The sequence below is a fragment of the Mus pahari genome, chromosome 16 (genome assembly GCF_900095145.1).
Source record: "Mus pahari chromosome 16, PAHARI_EIJ_v1.1, whole genome shotgun sequence".
NCBI classification, from domain to species: domain Eukaryota; kingdom Metazoa; phylum Chordata; class Mammalia; order Rodentia; family Muridae; genus Mus; species Mus pahari.
The window spans coordinates 17349696-17365394 of record NC_034605.1 but is presented as its reverse complement, the minus strand read 5'-3'; the positions used below and the strand labels follow the sequence as shown (position 1 = coordinate 17365394).

At 46.6% G+C, this 15699-nt stretch overlaps 1 protein-coding gene across 1 annotated transcript in view; it reads right to left on the bottom strand.

Annotated features, from left to right (window-relative positions):
- The window catches only part of Nid1 (nidogen 1), a 75715-nt gene that overhangs the window by 24267 nt on the left and 35749 nt on the right, over positions 1-15699 (bottom strand). Inside the window, exons 5-9 of the mRNA XM_021215559.2 lie at positions 13031-13180; positions 9780-10031; positions 7833-8033; positions 4317-4562; positions 2555-2698 (exon numbers count right to left, since the gene is read on the bottom strand). Coding sequence (XP_021071218.1) covers positions 2555-2698; positions 4317-4562; positions 7833-8033; positions 9780-10031; positions 13031-13180 — 993 coding nt within the window. The remainder of the gene's footprint in view (positions 1-2554; positions 2699-4316; positions 4563-7832; positions 8034-9779; positions 10032-13030; positions 13181-15699) is intronic.

Genomic DNA, 15699 nt, shown 5'->3' with positions numbered 1-15699 from the left:
GCGTGTGTGTGTGTGTGTGTGTGTGTGTGTGTGTGTGCGTGCGTGCAGTTCAAGATTTAGGATCTTGGACAGTGGACTTTGGAGGGGTAGAGATCAGCATGGGCTGGAGCCCGGATTGAGGATGGGGGTTCTGCCCCCATCTGCCAGCCCCTGCTCCCACACATAGAGCGCAATCTGTTACACCTATCCCCTGTGCTCTGTACTGCTCCCAGAGCTCTCACAGCAGATGGCTGGACCCCTGTGTTGCGCTGCAGCCTGAAGGCTCAGACCAAACAGCAGCAGAACAGAACATCAGCTTTCCATCGAAAGGCCAGGGCCAAGTCACGAAGGGAACTTGTCCAAGCCCCTTCCTTGCTGGGAACATTTACAGAGACGGAAGATGTGTTATGCAAGAGCAGCAGAGGCCACAGCAGGTCAGCAGGACCTTGGCATAGTAGGTTCCAGGAGGGCTGCTCCCACACTATCAGGTTTGTAAGGATAAGCCAGGCTGGACAACACTCTTTCTCTAGGGACAAGACACTCCCAGTGTCCCCACTAAGATCTCATGCTCTTTACAGTTTGTAAATTGTTCCTCACATGTGATTTAAATCTTTTCTGTTAACATGCGTCCATGTCCTTAACCCTTGGTTGATGGACATTGTAGCCTGGTAACTATGGCAACCATCTGTTCATAGTATCCCATAACATCTGCTTGAAGAGGATTTTTCAACATCTGGTCAACATCCTTTCTGAAAAGAGGGGAACCCCTTTTTAGCTAAGTAGGAAAACCGTGGATTATTTATTTTTATTTAAAAAATATTTTTTTTGAAACCAAGTATCTTCATGTAGCCCAGGCTGTCCTCAAACTCACAATCCTTGATGCTGGATCACAGATTTGTTCCACACGCTGCTTGGAATTACTTTTTAATTGTTGTTGTCATTGTTGTTAGTGTTGGGGTGTGTGTGTGTGTGTGTGTGTGCGCGCATGCGCGTGCACGTGCACGTGTGCATACATGCCACTGCATACATGTAGAAGTCAGAGGACAGCTTTAGGGAGTCAGCTGAGACAGGGTCTCTCTGTTGTTTTTGCTGTGCCGTGTCCTCTGGCTTAGCTTGCCCTTGAGCTACCAAGCGGTTCTCTCTGCCTCCCATCTTGCTGTAGGAGTGTTGGGAGTACAGGTAGGTGTATGCTTCCACATCCAGCTTTGGACATGGGTGCTGGGATTTGAACTTGGGCTGTGAGACAGCAGCCATCTCACCAGTTCTAGGTTAATCCTTGGATTTTCCCCCACAGTGACCAGTTTTGGTACATTTTCAATGAAAGACTCTAAGTCTCTACAAGTTATTTCTTTTATAAATGTCTTGCCCTTTGTGGAGATTATTGACATGTGGAATGCTTTCTGGAAACTATTTCCCCGAGATATTAGCTGATACTGCTACTCTGGATTACTGTTTGAGGGATATGTGGGTGCCATTGTGATGTGAACCCCAGGCAAATCACTAAGCTCGAGATCTACACACCCCTCCCCCCCCCCAAAAAAAAAGTCTCTTCCCAATTACATGGGAAGCTCACTGGGAGACTAGTTAGCTAAAACCAGCCTCGCTTTGCATGTCATGGGTCATCTATCCCCCCACAGACTTGAATCACAGAGGTTCACCCTAGTTCCTCTCTCAGGAATCTCCCTGGGTTAAAACAACACGCAAATACAGATGCCTAATGCGATTTCCCGTCAAAAGCCTCACGTCCAGATGCATTAACACTGAGGCTCATTCTGGCAACTCAGAACAGCAGGGAGCCTGACTCAGGACTTCTCCACATGCCCCCAAGGCTAATAATCTACACAATGACTGACCACAGACAAAAGCAAGCACATGCGTGGATGGCCACCCGTCTTCCTGAACAAAGCTGGCCAAGGATTTCCAGGGACAGCGGCAGAGTGTACGAAGTCACGGGGAGCGGGAAGCATCTCTGCGTCTCTCAAAAGGAGCACTCCCTGGGATGTGCCACAGTGTACTGGGAGCTGTGGTCTAATGAGCACAGTTGGCTGTACAAGGTAAGAGAGATTCAAGCAAAGGGTGACTGTGACAACTTCACAGAAGTGTGAGTGTGTCGCCTAGCACTGAACTGCACACACAGCAGCGTGAGTGTGTCGACTAGCACTGAACTGAACACTTAAAAACAGTTGAAAACAGCCAGGCAGTGTACACCTCTAATCCTGCCACCCGGTAGGCGGAGGGTGGGAGGCCTTCAGTTTGAGGCCAACCTGGGGTTCGCAAGGAGACCCTGTCTTAAAGTAAAAATAGAACCAAACCAGGAACTTTGCTCTGTTGCTGAGAAATAGGCTAGGGCAGATGATGAAAGGGGCAGAACCCCCTGACATGACCAAGGAGATGGCAAGTGGGTATACATAAAGCATACGCAATCCAGGTATGTCTGTCATGGTATGACTGCATGTCACACACTCAGCGCATTCATTCTTGTTACAGACACCCAGCTTTCTGGTTTACAGAACCTGGAGGCTTCCTCCCAGTCTGATAGCCCAGCGCCTCACAACAGCAGACCCCAAAGAAGTACCATAGCAAGTCTGCCCGTCTCCTCGGAAGCCGACGGAGCATTCGCAGGTGAACTGTGTTCCCGGGCCAGGGCGACAGGCTGCATTGCTGTCACACCCATGGGTGCCGATGTAGCATGGATTCTGAAGGGCATCAGGGGAGCCATCTGTGAAGGTAGACATAGTGTTCAAAAACATTCCAGAAGCCCTGCTGCCCCAGGAAGTAAGCCATTACTGCAAAAGAACAGAGTTATGGGGACCAGGGCCTTCTGTGTGATACTACAATGGGATCAGCTAGGCCCTTCTAATATATATATATATGAAATGTTCCCCATAGGCCCATGTATTTGAATAATTGGTCACCAGTTGGTAACATGGTTTAAGGAGGTTGTGGAATCTTTGGGAGGTGGCTTGCTAGAAGAAGTAAGTTACCATTGAAAAACCTTGACTTTACAGCCTGGCCCAACTTCCAGGTCACCCTTTCTGCTTCATGTTTGTAGCTGAAGACATCCTCTCCACTTCCTGTTCCAGCTGCCTGCTGCTACCCCTCCCCCACCATTACAGATGGCTTCGCTCTAGAACCCCAAGGTAAAATTATCTCTCTCTTTCATAAGTTGATCCTGGTTCTGGTATTTTATCACAGAAACAGAAACGCAACGAATATGTCTATACACCGTGGAATACTATTTAGCCCACGAAAAGAAATGACATCCTGGGGGCTGGCGAGATGGCTCAGCAGTTAAGAGCACTGATTGCTCTTCCGAAGGTCCTGAGTTCAAATCCCAGCAACCACATGGTGGCTCACAACCATCCCTAATGAGATCAAACGCCCTCTTCTGGTGTGTCTGAAGGCAGCTACAGTGTGCTTAAATATAATAATAAATCTTAAAATAAAAAAAAAAGGAAAGAAAGAAATGACATTCTTTGATTCTGACTCCATGGGAGAGCCTGGAGACCACCGTGTTGAATGAAAAGAAATCAGACACAGAAAGACAAATGTTGCCCGGTCTTACACGTGAGTGCTAATTGATTTCACACGTGTGTTGATTTCACAGAAGGAGCATGAATAATGGCTACCTGAGGTAGGGAAGGGTGGAGTGGGAGGGAGAAGACCAAAGGACAGTTAACTAGCCAAAGGTGCCGCTGGATGAATAAGGTCTAATGTTTTGTGGCACGGTGGGGTTACTGAAGATGACAACAATTACACATGTCAAAACAGCTAACAAAGAAGATTTAAAATATTCTCCACACTGAGAAATGATACGTTTGAGTATGGACATGCCCATTTTTCTCATGTGATCACTGCTCACTGGATATGCCTTCTGAAATTAGTTAGCTCATATCCCACACTATGAACAATTATCAATGTGGTCCTTTAAAAAAGAATTTTTTTATTTCTAAATTTTAAATAGAATTAAAAAGAAAAATGTTCACTAGAGCCAGTAGTAGCCTTTGGCTGGTTGGCTCTGTGAGGGAACTCATCGGGATCGCATTCTGCCCTGATAGCTCATGAATAAATAGCCCAGACACCTCCATGAATAGGCCTTTGGTTGAATGAACAAAAGCAGGTCTGTTTGCCAATAGCCACTGATGACCATGCATTTTTTTCTCTTTCACGGGATGTCTGACCATCGTTTTCTTCTATAGACAGAGAGTAAGAGACTAAAATCCCAAACCCAAGAGGCAGATATTGGCGGGCATGAGTGCAGAGAGCGCAGAGACATGCGCAAACGCACCGCACACCGCACCGTCATGGCCAGCCTGCATGAGCTCCCTCCTCCTTACCCCTCACCGGCCCGATGGAGTTGCTGAGGGCATAGCGCAAGATCCTCTCCTCCTTGTTGTACAGGACAAACACGCTGTCCACAGAGAGCTGCTGGGTGCTGGGCAGGGCTGGCCTGGCATCATCGTGGGCACACTCCTGGAAGGTGATGGTCTGACGCCACTGGTAAATATGGGTATGTGAGGGTGCAGCACCGTCCTGATCAGGATCCGTCACCGTGTACTCCCGGGTGGAGGAGGAAGTGATCACTGAGGTGTGGGAGACAGACAGACAGATGTGGGGAGCTACATCAAAGGCCTTGAGGACATTAGTAGTGAGCGGTTCCTGCCTACAATGAAATCAGAAGACAGGCCTGCTGGAGCAACTTAAACAGGACCCTTTGTTTGTACTTGGATTGCTTTCTCCTCTCCTGTAGCAGCATCGGTGATGGGGTGATGGCGTTCATTAGTACTTGCCGATTCCCATCATCTAGAGACAAGTGAGGTCCAACAGAAAGAGCAGCTGCTCAGAAGGAGGCACGCTGGCCTCCCTCCTCCCACCAGCGGAGCTTGGGGCCCGCCAGCCTGGTACGAGCTGCTTTTGCCTCCTCTCCTCTTTCAGAAGGAACTGTGGTGAGAATCTGACGAGGGCGCGTTTGTAAATTTACATGGAATCTATATGATCAGAGGCATTTGGACTGGCTTCCATAGAATTTCTCACTCAGGAATCAATAAATAGTGGTTGCTCCCAACCACCTTAGATTACATAGCTCCGTGTGGTATTAAAAAGATACAGTATGGACTCTTCTGTAGCAGCCAATTTTAGAAAAATTATCAAGAGCAAATCTTAGCCAAGGAGAGAGGAGAAAGTCTCTCTATCCAGAAAAGGACCAGTATTAGCCCAGGCAACAAAGCCCTCCACTCCCCACCCCGCTCTGTTAAGTATAAAGGCCCTTTTTATCTCAGAGTTCTGCTGCAGCCTGCTCCATATGAGAGCCACCAAAGCCAGAGGATAAATAAAAGGCCAGTGTCCGCTGTCTCCCATCCAGCTCCATGTGCTGGCTGCCAGCAGGCCATCTGGCTGCAGGACCTCAGCCCTGTCTCTCCTTCCTTTCACAGGCTCCCAGCCCTTAGAAGGAGAATGAGACCCGACCCCAGTTGCAGAGCCCTGGCCATGGGTACCACGTGCCTGGAGGATAGGTTAACAGTGTCTGGCGTTACTAAAAGCTCATTCCGTTTGACTCGGCATCTGTTTCTAGGGACTGAGCCTCGGAAAAGGGTCAGAAAGTCAGGCTTGATAATGCAGGCCTGCAATCCCTGCAACTTGGGAAGCTGAAGCAGGAGGATTGCAAGTTCAAGGCCTGCTGGAGCTACAAGGATGAGTGCAAGTTCAGTCTAGGCAACTTAGTGACACACTTCTTAGGTTTTAATCCTGGGACAAAAGGCTCAGGTGCCTATTTAGCATATCAAAGCAGACACTAGACAGGTTCTCCTTACATCCTTAGTTTATACCTAGCTGTTACTGGGCCCTCCAAGCTGGAATACCCCACCCCCTAACCCGAACTCTCCAGCCCAGGGGCTGGGCTGTCCTTCCCCAGCTGCTCTTCCCTATATAATCCAACCATTTATGTTACCCCCTCTTTGTAGCTGTGGGCTTCCTGGTTGCTGTGCCTGGTTTTTGTCTTCCCCATCTCCCCTCCCCTCCTCCCTCTCCTCACGTGGCACTGATCCACTCTGGGCTCTGTCAAACCTCTCCGTGTCTGACTGTGTTTCCCACATATCTATAAAATAAACTTCTCTTCCACCATACCTAGCAGCAGTCATGTCCTTTCCTTTTCTTTTTCTTCTTTTCATCCAATACTAATTTTAAAATAAAAAACTAAAACTCTATTTTAAAAAAAAAAGAGAGAGAGAAAGAGACTGAGGGTGTAGCTCCGCGGGTATAGCTCCATGGTAGGGCACTTGTCTCTTATGTATGCACAAGACCCAGGGCTCCATTCCCAATATTGCAAGAGAAAGAAATTTGACTAAGATCTTGGGATGTAACTCAACATTGTAGTGTTTGCCTGGGGAGTCAGTTCAGGCCCTGGCAGCATAAACAAACAAACAAACAACAGATGGAAATGCGGCCAACATTCACCATGCAAGAGGTCATTTCAACTCAGTGCGGGTGGGGTTGGGGGCGGGGTGGGGGTGGGGATGGAGATGGGGAACTAGTGTAATTTATACTTCTATAGGATTAGGACCACCAGGAGGACAGGGACAGAGTCCTTAAAAAGGCCTTCAAAGCCACTTAATGAAACCAGTAAACATTCCTGATTGGATGTAATAATGAAGTACAATTGACTTAAACGGAAATGACAGGCCAAAGATTGCATACTGGGGTTCCCATGCCAAATACCAGAAGCCAGATGTGCTGGCTCATACCTGTAATCCCAGCATGTGGGAGGCAGAGGCAGGAGGTTGACTTTCAGTTGGAGACAAGTTTGGGCTACAGAGGTTTAAAAAATAATCCTGGTTTTCTAAATAATGTTGATGGGACTGTGTAAGAAAAAATGTTCTTTTTCTTAAAACAGGGGTGTCTGAAGCACTTAAGCATTGACCTACGAGGACAGTTAGGGAGAAAGAAGTGTGTGTGTGCATGAGTGTACATGTGTTTGTGCGTGTGCATGTGTGCGTGTATGCGTGTGTGTGTACATGTGTTTGTGTATTTGTGTGTGTGCGCGTGTGTGTGCGCGCGTGCGTGCTGTAATACAGGTAGCAAGTGCTAGGAACTAGCCAAGCTGAGTGAGTAGCAGATAGAAGCCACCCTTTTCAGCTCCAAACAGACGCCAAAAGGAGAATAAGTGTAAAAGCTACAAATAAATATATTATAATAAAATCTTGAATTATATAATAGTGGCGACATAAAACATTAATATCGATGGTAGACTCTAGGGTTTATATTTAAATGTAGAAGTTGTATTCAGGCTTATTTCGTGGCGTTCTTTTATGTCATTTTGTTTCCTTCTTTTAGACAAGGTCTCACGTAGCCTTAAACTCACGGTATACCTGAGGATGGCCTTGAATTTCTAATCTTCCTGGCTCCCCTTCCCAAATGCTGGGACTACGGGCATAAGACACCTGACCTGCTTTATGTAGTGCCGGGGACTGAACTCAGGGCTTCATACATTCAATGTATGCAGGCAAGCCCTCAACCCTCCACCAACTGAGGCAGTTCCTACTCCAGCTTCTGGGTGTTTCGGGTTTTGCCAAGTAGCTCAGGCTGGCCTGGAGCTGCAGCAACCCCTCTAGGTCAGCTGCCAAGGGCAACTGGCTGACCTGTCCCAGTACACCTTGTTTTCTTGTTTTACATTCAATTTCCTTCAAGTGTGTCTTCTGCTTGTGCTGAGGGAGAAAGGGGTTAAAATAGAGGACAGCCTTCTGTGTTTCCCTTTACAGATCCCAGGAGACTGCCCCAGAATCTCAAGTTTATCACCGTGGGTGGGCACATGTAGACTGGCAGGCTGCCTGCGCTGGGACTCCCAGGCTGGGACTTACCTGAGCTGGAGTAGTGGTACAGCTCCGTGTAAGGCTCAATGTGCACGGAGGCACCATAGGGGATCTGTGGCACCCGGCCTTCCAGCTCCGTGTTGATGGTCAGGTGTCCGTGTTCATCAATACCACTGAACTGCTGCTTCAGGACCAGCTTGCCCGGGTGTCCCAAGAAGGTCACCTCAGCTTGTCTGGTAAACTCGCCCCCTGGAAAGTAAAACAGGCCCGTCACCCTCCCATCGGGCAAGTACACCCTCCTGCTGGCCCTAGATTCATGAAGTGAGAGGCAGGCGAAGAACTCATGTGCCCTGGCTTGTTTAACTGAGCTAGACTCAGAACTACAAATATTATGTGGTATCTCCCCAGAATCTAGATTTAAAGTTACATGTTCATTATTATGTATCTAAATATGTATTTGTAGAACACATGGAAGTAGCAAGGAGAGCATGAGGAGGGAAGAAAAGAGCTAAAGGGAAGCAGGAAGGGACACATGGATACTTGTGACATGATGGGAGAGCTTGCGGGAAGGAAGAGCAGAGGGAGAAGGCAAATCTAGTGAGGAGGAAGCAGGGTTAGTGTGCCCAGCCCAGCACACTGGGTGCAGGTCCTGGGAATGATGGTAGACTCCATGCTGACAAGTTTTATCCAGCCTGACAAAAGCTAGAGTCCCTGGAGAGGAAGGAGCCTTAATTGAGAAAATGCCTCCATAAAATCGGGGTATAGGCAAGCCTGTAGGGAATTTTCTTAACTAACAATTAATATGGGAGGAGACAGCCCATTGTGGGTGGTGCCACCCCTGGGCAGGTGGTCCTGAGTTCTATAAAAAGGTAGGCTGGGCGACCCATGGAGAGCAAGCCAGTAAGCAGGACCCCTCCAACAGACTCTGTAACGGCTCCTGCCTCTGGGTTCCTGCCCTGTTTGAGTTCCTGTCCTGGTTTCTACAGTACTGTGGAAATGTGAGCCAAATAAACCCTTTCCTCCCCCAATATGCTTTGATCACTTAGCTGGCTTTTGGTCATGGTATTTCACCATAGCAATAGCAACCCTAAGGCAAAGATTCCTCCACCCTGGGATCCACCCAGCATCCACTTGGAGTTGACCTTGGAAGAACCCGGAAGAAGACACTGTAACATCAAGGAGAGATCCCTTCAGTGATCTGCCCACGCATCTACAAAAGACTCAGCCTTCCTTACAGGGCATGGCCTCTGGGAGCCTCCAAGGTTTCCTGGTACTCAAGAGGATGGTGTTGATCAAGTTAGACTTATCAAGTTAGAAGTGACAGGCTCTTTTCCCTGGAGATATGAAGATGCTCAGCCACTCTCAGATGGGTGAGAGGCATGGGTTGGTAACTCTTGCTCAACCTTGGAGGCCTTTCTATGTTTGTATGCAGGTCTCTGCAATGTTTGTATGGGTGAGGGTGTATCTGGGTGTTCAGGTTTGGATGCATGACCGCATTTTGGACATAGGTGTACTGGTATGTGAAGGGCTGTGTGCATGATTGTGGGTATGGGGGTATACTTATGGGTATGTATGGCAGCCAGAGGTCAGCCTTGGATGTTTTTCCAGTCTCTGCTTCCCTAACTCTGGTACCATCGGTACATGCCTTCATACCTGGCTCTTTACGTGGGTTCCAGGAAATGGATACAAGTCCTTATGCTTGCAAGACAAGCATGTCAGCAGCTATGTTGTCTCCTCAGCATCAAATATGGGGACTTCTAAATCCCCATCAAGAAGCCATTCCTCCACCATAACATAATTCTATATGGTCTCCTTTAATGGATATGCTATACATGAATTTTTCCTGGCCCTTATTTCTGAGGAAGAACTAGAGGGGCCCCCGATCCACAAATGAAATGCTTCCAGGTGTCTGCAGACAGAGTTCCAAACCCATTCATTCTCAGACCTCACCCATGACTATGTAGCCCGTTTATTCTAACTGGGCGTTACAATTACCAGTGATGCTGAACCCGTTCTTGAACCCATCCTGCTCCACTGCAAACATCCATCCGATGATGCCTCCAATGGGTGCCAGGGGCAGCAGAGAGTAGCCGACGGTTTCAGGGATGGTGCTGACGGCTGTGTAAGAGCGCCCGTGGTTCATCACCACATAGGAGTGCAGGTCAGTGCTCTCAAACACCACGGGGACCTGGCTGCTCCCCACGAAGATCCTTCCCTTCACCTTGCCATTGACCCGTTGTGGAGAGCCTGGGCCAGAAACAAAAGAAGAAGGTGAAGATGGTTTTCCCCTACCTTCCAAAGAGAGGAATGTGTCTGTTCATTAGGAAAGCAAAGAGGTGGCATTGCTGTGGGAAATGAAAATACTCGTGACTGTGTGCAATAAGCCTGGATATTCCAGTGCCCCTTCCTCTGTTGCATGTGGCTACTAATAGGCCGAATGCTAGGTACCCACTACTGTGCACCAGGGGCCTCAGAGATACTAACACCTCTCCTCTCTCCCACATGACTGATAATGGACAGAATAAAAACCACACCCATGCCGGGCTGTGGTGGTGCACGCCTTTAATCCCAGCACTCGGGAGGCAGAGGCAGGCAGATTTCTGAGTTCGAGGCCAGCCTGGTCTATAGAGTGAGTTCCAGGACAGCCAGGGCTATACAGAGAAACCCTGTCTCGGAAAAACACACACACACACACACACACACACACACACACGTGCATCACAAGCATTAAGAGTCCCAGCACTACATAAGTATAAGGACCTGGGTGCAGACCCTAGCATATAAAAAGCCTTGCGTGGCAATGTACACTTGTAACCTCAGCGCTAGGATGGAGAGGAAAGACGAGAGGACCCTTGGGGCTGGCTGATCAGCTTCACCAGCTGGTAAGCTGAGGTTAAGTGAGAGACCCCATCTCAAAAGAGTAAGTGGAGAGCAAGAGAGCAAACACCAAAGGTCCACCTGTGTGCACATACAAACACCACACACACACACACACACACACACACACACACACAGGCACACACAGGCACACAAAGGCACACATACACACACAGAGGCATGAGAATTATACTACAAAATAAGAAAAAAAAACTGAAGGAAGATGTAAGTAACAGGTCAAATAAAGGTCACCTTGCATCGCTGAAGTCTGACACAGAATTACATTCTTTGCAGGTTTTTCCTTTCTCTTCTGGCCCAGGAGATTGAGTGACAGCTTTGCCACTGAACTCCACCCCATCAGCCTCACATGATATATCTTATTTCTTTTTCTAGGTTGTGACTGATCAGAAGTATGGCCTCTACCCCCTCCTCCCAGACACATGGACATGTTCCTGGATGTTAGCTATCCGCTGAGGAAAGCTGCTAAATGAGATCACTGACCAATCAGGACATATGTGACATGAAGTAACTTGGTACTTCCACTGTGTCATTACACTGGGGATCCTATGACCCCTTGCAGGTTAATGGGGAAAAAAAATGCATTCCAAGAACATTACAGAAACAACAAAGGAGGCCAAGTTACGAAAGCCAAATAAAGTGCTTCCGCCAGACTCTAAGCTAGCTTTTTTTCCTCCTGAATTTTTGAGTCAGGGGATCTCTCACTCAGTAGCCCTAGCTGGCCTGAAATTCACCCTGTAGTCCGGGCTAGCCTCAAACTTACAGCAATCCCCCTGCCCCAGTCTCCTGAGTGTTAGGATTATAGGCATGAGGTAGCCGTATAAAAATGCATGCCTACATAAAAAAAAAAAAAATTAAGTAGCAAAAATCCAACAAATGTTTCAACCCCAAAGCAATTACAGGGTGTGTACAAAAATGTCAAGATGTGTAGCTGAGCAGTTTGTCACACCTGAGCTCAATGCCAGTTTGCTCAGCATTTTTAGCTCTGATATGGGAGAGAGAACTAATGAAGTGGCCCTTTAAGAATATGCTTTGGGATCGAGGAAATGGCCCAGGTGGCAGAGTGCTTGCCTGGGGACTCAATACCCAGCACCCAGGGATGAACAAAGGAGGGAGGGAGGGAGGGAGGGAGGGAGGGAGGGAATACACTTCCATGTGGAATTTGGAAGCTTTTCCTAGGGCAAAGGGTATAAAGGCCAAGCCTAGCACAAATACTTAAAAGCACCCCACCCCTGGGGTGACAAAATTTGGAAGGAAATAAAAAACAGTTTAACATTAAAAACATGCTCCTAAATTAATATGACATCTAAACCGCCTGTTGGTTCATTGCTGAGGAGGGATGAAAATAAAACAAATCTTACTTTCCTTAATTATGACCCAGAAGGAAACAATTTTGTGTGCGTGTGTGGCAAATTAAAATAACTGATTTCAGGATAGCCAGGGTAAGGAATCTGGAAAACAGAACCCACTTCTCCAACTAGGTTTTAGTTAGTCAGATTTTACAAAGCAACTGAAGTCCCCACGTGAAGGTAGCTTGTGACAAATGCGGCAACTTGGTGGCATCTGAAGGGACAACGGCCAAATACAAGGTTCTGTCACTTTAATTCATTCTAACTTATAACCCCAAAGGTCTCCGATGACTATGACAAAGACCCTTAGACTTACACAAAAGACTCCCCTGACTGTGTGGGCATAGCGACTAGGCAGTCCTTTGGGGACAAAGGTCAAAGCTGACCTCAGCTATCATGGAACCCACTTTGTAGCTGGATGTGCATTGAGTCTGACAAGCTAGCACTGAGGGCCACGCCCTGTCAGCTTCACCTCAAGCATGATGTGGTTTCAGGGATGTGAGGAAAGAAGGTAGAGGCCATGGGAAAACTGAGCCCACTACATACCCTGGTCTAAGCCAGATGGAGAGGGACAGAGCTGGGGGGAGGGACAGAAGGAAGGAGAGAAAGGAGAGAGAGATCTACAAGCAATACACTCAGAACTAGAGACTCAAGCCAAGTGTGGGGTGCACAGGGCAGCCCCTTCATTCACTCTTCAGATGGAGAATCTCAAGTCTGAGGTCAGCCCAGGCTACATAGCAAGATGGTATCTCAAAAGCAAACAACGAACAGAGAGGACTCCAGAGACAAAGCTATGAGTGAAGAAAGATGGGGGAGAAAAAGAAAAAACAAACAAACAAAAAAGAGGATATCCTGGGAGGAAATGCCATAGGGAATGACGTCATTAAAAACTGCACATTCCAGAGACCAGGGCACAGGACACCTCTATAAACAAGCTCCAAGACCCAAAGCCACTCTTGCCCTTCTCTGTGAAGCTGAAAATGCACAGGAACAGTACATTACCTTCTGCCACGCACTGTCTGCCGTTGCCCGTGTAGTTGGCCACACACCTGCAGCAGAAGCCAGTAGCGTAGTCTCTGCACTCGGCGTGCACGGAGCACTGGTGTCTATTGTTGGCACACGTCTGCTGGGAACCTGTGTTGTAGCTGAATACTGTTTGGAGAAAACAGAAGCAAACCTGTCAAAGCTTTGCAAATTCTCAACTGAGAGGCATTTCCACAGGTGCCCTTGAGCCAACTGGAATCGCATCTACCTAAGACCTTCAAGGGGACAAGCCAACCACAGTAGACTAAAGCCCATGGCATGAGTGTAGCCATTTGGATAAAGATAAGGCTCTATAACTATGATCACTTATGTAAACAAGTCTAAAAGAAACTGAGACATCATTCTTAAAAACTGCCACAGATATGTGTGTGTGTGTATATATATATATATATATATATATATATATATATATTTCATATACACTCAAAAGCTGATCATTATAAAAATACACACACACACACCACCACCACCACCACCACCACCAACAACAACAACAACAACAATTAAAGAAAAAGAGGCCATGAATTTGAGAGTAAGGAGGGGTATAAATATGGAGGCTTTGGAGGGAGAAAAGAAAGGGGGAGATGATATAATTATTTTATAATCTCCAAAATAAAAATAAAATAAAATAAAAGCCAATCAGAAACAATCCTTTGATTACATCTCTTCTAAGATCCTTTGACCCAAGACTCAAAAAGAATCCCTCTCTGGTTTAAATTTCTACCACCCAAGTTTGTTTTATTAGACTTGCAAAACTGCCCATTAAATTTAATCATCTAGCTAGAGCAAATTTGTTTGGAATGAAGTTCAAAATCTCGAGAGGAGTGAACGAAACGTCTAGAAACAACAATAATCAATTATAATATCAATAATGTTTATAATTGACTTCATGAGTGAAGATCCAGATGAAATGTATCCTCGGGTAGATTCTATTGGCTGCAAGTACTTGGAACTTCCAGTGTGTACAAAGACGAGTCATGACTGAACCGAAGGGCACCTGAGTAAACCCGAGGACACCTGAGTAAACCCGAGGTTTTGTGGTTGCATAAGATCCAGGGTCTGCTGTGTTCTGTGTATCTGAGGGCAACCATTTAAACAACACCAGAATGTTACTGTAGTCCTCAGACAGCTGATGTTTCTAATAAACACAGTAAAATAACTTGGGAAAGGGACCAAAAAAAAAAAAAAAAAAAGCCATCTGTCACAGATACATTTTGAGTTGAAGTCTGGGCTTCTGCAAGTATTACCATCATTTGTTGTTGGGAGTAAACAAATGTGACAGTCTCATAAATGATCGTTTCAGATATTTAGGAAGGGTAGAGGAAAAAAAGATGAGGCTCGAAACTTAACATCTATCAGCAAATATAGACAATAACAGAATCCAAGGCTGGATGCTGCTGGCGGGGAAGTCGGGGTACCCCTCCTCTTCCGTAAACCCAGAGAACAGCGTTTGTGAGGTATAAAGCTGGAATCCACGAAATTATCATTTCACCAAATGACATCCTGGTCACTCCTGTGGCTCAGTAGTGAGCATAAATCCCCATCTTGCCCAATCTGGGTTCTCAGTATGGACAGACAGTAATGACTATCACCATGAGGTCCATCAGAACAAGAAAGGAGAAATCAACATGAGTCAGCATGACTTAGTAGGAGGAATGGACTAAATATGTCTAAGACGTTCGGCAGTAACCTCTTAGTAGAAAGAGAAGAGAGTCCGATGAGATACATTTAAAGGCTCTCCAGATCCCTTTTAGAGTCCTGATGAGAGCTGGAGAGATGGCTCAGTGGTTAAGAGCACTTGCTGCTCTTTGAGGACGCAGGTTCGAGTCCTAATACCCATATGGCAACTCACAGCCATCTGTAGTTCCAGTTCCAGGGGATCTGATGACTTTTTCTGGACTCATTGGGCACCAGAGATGCACATACATACGTGCAGGTAAAACACACATACACAGAAAATAAAAATAAGTAAATCTTTTTAAAATAGTCTCAATTGGTGTCCTATTTTTCTTCCTCTTTCCATGATTTAAAATTTTCTGACAAATGCTGGGCAGTATTGGCTCATACCTTTAATCCCAGCACTCAAGAGGCAGAGGCATCGGATCTCTGTGAGTTCAAGGCCAGCCTGGACTACAGAGTGAGATCCAAGACAATCACAGAGAAACCATGTCTCCAAAAATGAAACAAAATGAAACAAAACAAAACAAAACAAAAAAACTGGCAAGAAGCAGCTTAGTGGAGAAGAGGGTTTATCTGTCTTATAACTCCATTGTACAAGTCAGAAACTTAAAGAAGCCAGTCAGGTCTCCACCACAGTCAAGAGCAGAAAGGAATAAATGCATGCATGCCTACTGCTCAGCCAACTTTCTGTATGCAACTTTTCTTTATGCAAGTCAGCACCCCAAATCGTAGAAGGATGCAGCTCATTCGAAGTTTGGATCTTCCTATATCCATCAAGGCAATTAGGCAACCACAGACACACCCACAGGTCAACCTGATATAGTGATATAGACAGCTTTCTCTGAAACTCTTTCCAGGTGATTCTGTATTGTATCAAGTTGACAATTAAAATTAACCATTCTCTCTCTCTCTCTCTCTCTCTCTCTCTCTCTCTCTCTCTCTCTCTC